The sequence below is a fragment of the Citrus sinensis genome, chromosome 4 (genome assembly GCF_022201045.2).
Source record: "Citrus sinensis cultivar Valencia sweet orange chromosome 4, DVS_A1.0, whole genome shotgun sequence".
NCBI classification, from domain to species: Eukaryota; Viridiplantae; Streptophyta; class Magnoliopsida; order Sapindales; family Rutaceae; genus Citrus; species Citrus sinensis.
This window is the reverse complement of record NC_068559.1, coordinates 23,532,683-23,540,076: the sequence shown is the minus strand read 5'-3', so window position 1 is coordinate 23,540,076 and position 7,394 is coordinate 23,532,683. Positions and strand designations below refer to the sequence as shown.

The 7,394-nt window shown below is 36.8% G+C and overlaps 1 protein-coding gene across 1 annotated transcript; it reads left to right on the top strand.

The window, feature by feature from the left end:
- Window positions 1-5,868: 5,868 nt before the first annotated feature.
- LOC102623184 (AP2/ERF and B3 domain-containing transcription repressor RAV2-like) lies at window positions 5,869-7,394 on the top strand. The gene has a single exon (XM_006484350.3). It carries the CDS (start codon window positions 5,971-5,973, stop codon window positions 7,102-7,104), a length of 1,134 nt encoding a protein of 377 aa, XP_006484413.1. The 5' UTR covers window positions 5,869-5,970; the 3' UTR covers window positions 7,105-7,394.

The following is a 7,394-nucleotide window of genomic DNA, read 5'->3' as shown; positions in this document are numbered from 1 at the left end:
AAAGTTATGTTTATGTTGTGTGGCACGCAGGAGATGAGGTGGTGGTCCATGATGACAACGGAGGTGATGAAAGCATAGTATATATAAAAAAAAAAAATATCAACATTATTTATATAGTCAACAAAAGCAACTCATGGTTACATGGAGATACTAGACGGAGGCCCTAGTGGCTCTACTGAACTCATTATTTATTCCTTTACTATAATATCATTGGTCCGACCTTAGCTGTCTTACAGTGTTTTGATTAGCTTAAGTTAGAATCTTCCCACAGACTCTACGGCTATTTTTTGACCAAAGATTTCATGTTTGAATGCACACTTCACCCTTGCACGCCCTACGTGCTGGTCACCCCTCCCCAATAATCCTACGAAACGTATGGAAGGGCATTACCGTAACTTTAAAAAAATACATAAGCTTCTCTTTTTTAATTATTATTACATGAAACTATTGCTCAAAATACAACATATTACATAATATTATAACTGATATTTACAATCACATCATTATTGAGATCAATTTACATCAAATGTTATATCGCACATAATTACTGAGACTAGTTTATATAAAATTTTATATAGTACTGCCCAAATTTTAATCTTCTTTAATATTTGAGAGACTTCAATCTTTATATAGCACATAATTACTGAGACTAGTTTAGATCAAATCTTATATAACAGTGCCTAAATTTTAACTCTCTTTAATATTCGAGAGATTTCAACCTTCATTCAATAGATAAGGAAGAAATTTAAATTAAACCCTTATAATATTTATGTAGAGGTGCGAACTATTTCCTTCACACTTATAAGAGAATGGCTCTAACCATTGGTCTAAGATCCAATGGTTAGAAAAAAAAAATAATAATAAATACAGGAGCTAATCATTATTTTTCAGGGTTAATTAAAATGGCTAATCAGTGTTGCATCGTAGTATATAGATTACAGCTGATACGATCACGTGGTTTGACCCGAGGAGGTGGGTCTATGTCCACGTCGGCACAATAAGAGGAGGAGGATGAAGCAACAGTCAAAGATCTTGTATTATTAAATTAGAATAATTAACTATCTTTATTTATTATAAGAAAAAAAACAATTATTTAAAAGAAGATTTGAATTTGTATTGGCCGTTGATTGCGTGTGAACGGATTGAAGAAACAAGTTGGACAATAAGAAACAAACAAACAAAGAGGGGAAAATGGAATCATGCGTGTTGTTGACGCGGCTTTGTAAATTTCCACACTCATTTTCCTATGTTTGTTTGTCCCATCATTTTTAGATAAGATTTTCTTCCCCACTTTTTTTTTATTTTTATTTTTAAATGTATTCTTATTTTTACAAAATTTTAGGTAAAAAATAATATGCAAGGGAAAGATAGGATCAAAAAGCTGAAAACGAGTGAATTTCTATCACTATTATTATTATTATTATTAAAGAGACTACTAAAAACTTTTTAGGCAGATAATATTCGTATTTCTAACACATTTGGTGCCAATCGCTGTAGTAATGCTGTGGGATTGGGTTACTTTTGGAAACCTTTGACGTGGTATGCCATTAATTATAACATTATTCTTTGTGATAATAATTCTCCTTCTTAACTTTTAATGGCATATGATATCTCCAGGATTGCATTATCAAATCTAATCCTCATCCTTGATTCGATTAAAAATTTTTGAGGTTACGGACGGTATTGCTGTAGTGGAGGCTTATGTAAAACAAACAATTATTTATTGACGAGAATAATTCGACTGAAGCTCGTGAGATCATCACGAAAGTTTTGCATTGCCTCCATCAATTATTTGCTCGTTCATGCTTTATTTTTTGTCACATTGGATTTATGATAACGGTGTCATTATGAATAAAGCTAAAGGCATGTTTAAATGCCAAAAATCTTGATTAAAAAGTTAGCGTATGCATCCAAATCATAAGATTCCATTTTGTTGTGATTTCCTCACGTACGTGTAGCATCCTCATTCGTTCCTCTATTTGTTTCTTCGAAAGGCCGATGATGAGGCATCAGGCGTCGGTGGGTGTGACGTGTCACAGCCATCTAAAAAAGTCATAAGTTTAAGTCATCTCCAACCCAAATTGCCCTAGGGAGTGGGAAAGCGCAACATGTTACTGAATCACTCGCATTTTTGCATTTTTGCATACCCGAATTTAATTATAATTAATTCGTTTCGAGATAATCACAAACTTTGTAGTTTAATTTAAAGGCGAGTACAAATGGATAAGCACATGCTTTTTTTAACTTTTCTCTTGTTTATTGATCACTTTTGAGGCATACTAGGCACTAAACTTTAGTCGGGGATTGGTTACATTTTTAAATTCTAAAATGTGATCCCAATTTTTATCACCCTCTGAATTTAGAAACCGCATCAAGTTTTGTTCGGTTGTTTCTAGATAAGGGTGTGACAAAAAAAAAAATATGTGAATTGGATCAGATCAATCTCAATCACTTTATCGGCAAATCCTTAAAAGGGAAAAACAAAAAGGAAACTTTGCATTATATTTTAATACGGTTCGTATATTTAAACATAAAACATAGAAATTAGAATAGTGTTCAGGTCAAATTGAAATTGATGGCCATTGGCCACACTGACATGGCTCTAGCTTAAGAGATAAACCATGATGATTGAAAAATTAATGGACCATTTTGTGAGTAACTTCAAACCACAATTATAAAGGATTAATATATGTATATATATGTGTGTGTGTGTGTGTTGATGATTAAAGCGGTGAATGGATGAGTAGAGGGGCACCAAACAGCGCCTAACAAAGCTTTATCCTAAGAAGTGCCAGCTTTTATTGTTATTAGACTTAGATAATTGCAACCACAGTTTAATTAGGATTTAATGAAGATATTTTTACTCCACTTGTCATGTTCTTATGGGTTTAAAAAAACAAGTGTTATTTTTAAGATAATATAAAGTAACGTTGGTTGATATATATGATTGGTTAATGAAATTAATAGGAAAAGGTTAAAAAATCAACAACCGGGTAACAAAAAGTTATTGAGAAATGACGAATTAATGCTGTTTGGCACGTTTAATTAATTAATTAATTAAGCAAACCTTTTGTCACTCGACACATCATCCGCCGACGTACGAAAGCCGGTCACATTAACGAGGCCCTACCAGTGGTAACACTCAAATATTGGATTTGGAAAGCTGATTTGCATTTTGCAAGAAGATATCATCACATGTAATCAATAATAAACATAACCAAATATGGATAGTCCATATTAACAAGTACCCACTTTTTTTTTTTTTTTTGGAATTTTTTCTTATTATTCTTTATTGTTTAATTGAATAATAGATTTTGAGTTCATTCATTTAGGTTTTGGAATCTTCTCGAACTTAGCCATTATCGATAAATTCAATTAAATTAACACTGAGCACGTTATTTATTGCTTTCGTTTATTGAATTAAAATGAGTTAATTGATAGATGCATGCACGTCTCGTGAAGGAGGACGAACTTAGTCTGCTTTCTATAAAAAATCAATAATGCTTCAGGCAATTAGTTAATTATATATATACATATAGAGAAAATGTGATCCTGTGCTTATAACGTTTTCTATTTCGAAACGTTATGATAAATACGTTGCCGTTTGAAAATTGAACTCTGCTAATATGAATAAAAAAAAAATAGATTAAATTTTCGTTAGACAATAACTAGAAAAATTTAAAAAAAAAAAAAGGGGGGTTGACCAATTACTAGTGTTTTAGAATTTGATAGTTGAGTCAATTACCACCACACACCTCAATTATTTTCCCGTCTTCTTTTTCATTTTTACTATTATTATCTTCTTCTTTTTTTTTTTTCTCTGGAGAAGTCCATTTTTATTATTTTAATTCTTAACAAAAACAAATTTGCTATTTTGTCGACACGCTGATTTGGCATGCAGCCATGCAATGCACCATACGCTATACGATATTCCAAAAGTAGCTCAGTCATAATCAAAATGGTCGCTCCCATGGTTTTACAGACACGACGTGGTCCCCGCATCCGATGGGTTTCATCTGTCCTTGAGTTATGGGAGGGCAATCGATCGGATTATTGTGATAGACATCAGGTGGATCAACGGCCCAGATGCAGAAACAGATTAACATGGGATTAGGTAGGGTCCATTCAAGTCGATCCGCAACACGTTTACATCAATCACTCTCTCTCTCTTGGTCTGCCCAAAAAACACTGTACGTGCTCATTTTCATTCGCCCGCACGCTCCCACTTGTAAGGAGCGAGCTGAGTGGAGTGGAGTGGCGTGACGTGGCCATAACAGAACAAAACGGCAGCCCTTCCGTATCACTACACATGTACACCGTACATGTCTACTGTTTTATCTTTTTATAGTCAGTCATATTAATTTTTGTTTTAGATTTTACTAAGTTATATGGTTTTACCTAAAACATATAAAAATAATTAATATAATAATTTAATTATATAAGTTGTATTAAATGTAACTACCATAGTTTTCCAAACAGGTTTTGTTTTGAAAATCAAATTTGTTAACTTTTAATTTTAATTTATATAATTTAAAAGTGGGATCCCTGTTATGTCAAAACCGCAGGCAAAACCACAAAATGGGAAAAATTCAAGCCAAAATGCACGAAAAGGCTGACCGACCCACCGTCTTGAGCGATCTGTTTTCGCAACTTGCTGGCTGGCGGGTCCCACCTCCAGGACTTGTCCGTACGGTTTTGCATCGCTCCCACGTTCATCGCATCTGCTCTGCTTCACATAAAATTTTATTTGAACTAAAAATCGAATGAGGATGAAAGAGCTTAACAACCGTCGGATCGAACGAATCGAACGGTCTAGGATCTAGTAAGTAAACAGTGTACATGAACGAAAGCGTGGTGGTAAAACAAAACCATCAAAGTAAAGATCAGAAGCCCACTTGGTGGCGCGGAATATCAATGTTGTTTTGGAAATAATAGAGTAGTGATGACGGAGGACAGACAATTGTTGTTTGTTTATTTTATTATTATTATTTTTTTTTTCTTTGGGTATAATTAGTAATAATGTTATTTGGGAGATAGCAAGGAAATGCCAAGTAGAACTAAGAGGGAACCTGCCAAATAAGACAAAGCAAAGTTGGGGGGGAGAAGTGGACGAATCAAATCAAGCCATGTAAGATTGTATGGGAGACTTTTCTTATTGGATGAGGCTTTTGTGAAATTTGTCATCAATATCTATTCTCCTCCAATGTCTATCCATCCCCTTATTAATCCTTTTTGGCCCACATCCCATCCAAATTTCTAGTATCCATTTATAGATAAGATATATGATCACATACATGAACCCATAAGAATATAGATAGTATCTTACTCTATATATATATATATATTCTTATATGTATAGTAGTATTTTACTAATCGTATTCATCTATAAGTTGAGTACACCCCGTAAAACAAAAATTATAAAAATTAAAGAGAGAGAGAGAGAGAGAGAGAGGCCATGCTGGAGTGGAAAGCGCGGGCAGGGGGGATGAACTTAACTAAAACTCGGTCCACAGTCATGTGAACCCCATCAACTTGCTGTTGTAGGGCCCCACTTCACATACACAGCCCACAACACACACATACATTTACACCTACACAGATGTACACACACATACAACAACAACGACCCCTCCCAAATCGAAAACTCGGCAAATGAATCTTCCTTCCTAGTTTCCTCGCCCGGGGTTGACCCACTACGCCCCACCCAACACCCCCGTCTCCAATTATATATTTTCTTTTTTCCCTTTTTTTTTTTTGAAAAAATAAAATCCCCAAAAAGGAAATATGCAAAAAAAAATAATATTAATATAATATAAACACTTGCCCTAACTTTAGCTAACTCAGCTGCTGTTCCCACTCTATATATATTTGTCCACACAGGCAATGGCAATATTCAAAACATAATACACAATTCAGCATCCCTCTCTTTCTTTCTTGTACCAGAACCTCTTGTAGACACACATAACACACATGAAAAGAGAAGAAATGGACGGAAGTTGCATGGACGAAAGCACGACAACTGATTCAGCATCAACATCCCCGCCAATAACTTTCCCTCCGAGCATCCCGCCGACCAAGTCGCCGGAGAGTCTTTGCCGAGTCGGCAGCGGAGCCTCCAGCGTGATTCTCGACTCGGAAGCCGGCGTGGAGGCTGAGTCGAGGAAGCTCCCGTCTTCCAAATACAAAGGGGTGGTCCCACAGCCGAATGGGAGGTGGGGCGCCCAGATATACGAGAAGCACCAAAGGGTCTGGCTCGGCACCTTCAACGAGGAAGAGGAAGCTGCCAAGGCCTACGATATCGCTGCGCAGCGTTTCCGCGGACGCGATGCCGTCACAAACTTCAAGCAAATGTCTTGTGCTGGAACGTCCTCCGACGAGGGTGATATCGAAATGGCGTTCTTGAGCTCCCACTCCAAGTCCGAGATCGTCGATATGCTGAGGAAGCACACTTACAACGACGAGCTCGAGCAGAGCAAAAGAAACTACGGCCTCGATGCCAACGGCAAGCGTGTAATCAAACACGGGGAAGGTGATGGTGTTGCCACTGCCTTCGGTTCAGACCGGGTCCTTAAAGCGCGTGACCAGCTTTTTGAAAAGGCCGTTACCCCAAGTGACGTGGGGAAGCTGAACCGGCTCGTGATACCCAAGCAGCACGCGGAGAAGCACTTCCCTTTACAGAGCGGAAGCACTTCCAAGGGACTGCTCTTGAACTTTGAGGATGTCACCGGCAAAGTTTGGAGGTTTAGGTACTCCTACTGGAACAGCAGTCAAAGCTACGTTTTGACCAAAGGGTGGAGCCGGTTCGTCAAGGAGAAGAATTTGAAAGCCGGTGACATTGTTAGCTTTCACAGATCGACCGGTGGGGATAGGCAGCTTTACATTGATTGGAAAGCCAGAACAGGACCGGTCGAGAACCCGGTCGAGCCGGTCCAGATGATGAGGCTATTTGGGGTCAACATTTTCAAAATTCCTGGGAATGGTCTTGTTGGTGTCGATAAGATTGGGTGCAACATTAATAATAATAACGACGGCAAAAGGCTTAGAGAAATGGAGCTCTTGTCTCTAGAGTGCAGCAAAAAACAAAGAATGATTGGAGCTTCGTAACATCTTTTTTCTTTTTTCTTCTTTTTTGTAATCTTATTTCTTGTTGTAATTTTTCTTTTCTTTTTTCCTTTTGGAGTTTTTGGAATTTTGAGGAGTTTTAAGGGGAAAGAAGAGACTGGGGAAGGGTGGTGCCAGTAGTTGCAAGTTGCAAAGGAAAAGGAAAAGGTTGAATTGTAAATTACAAGTGACAAAAGCTGAAGAAAGCTGAAATTAGGTTGTAACAAAATTTTATAATTAAAAAAAAAAAAGAAAAGAAAAAAAAAAAGGAATAGGAATTGGATAACTGTCAA

Bases quoted from the DNA above. Each gene is read 5' to 3' on its own strand.
- LOC102623184 (XM_006484350.3), top strand. From the start codon at position 5,971: ATGAAAAGAGAAGAAATGGACGGAAGTTGCATGGACGAAAGCACGACA.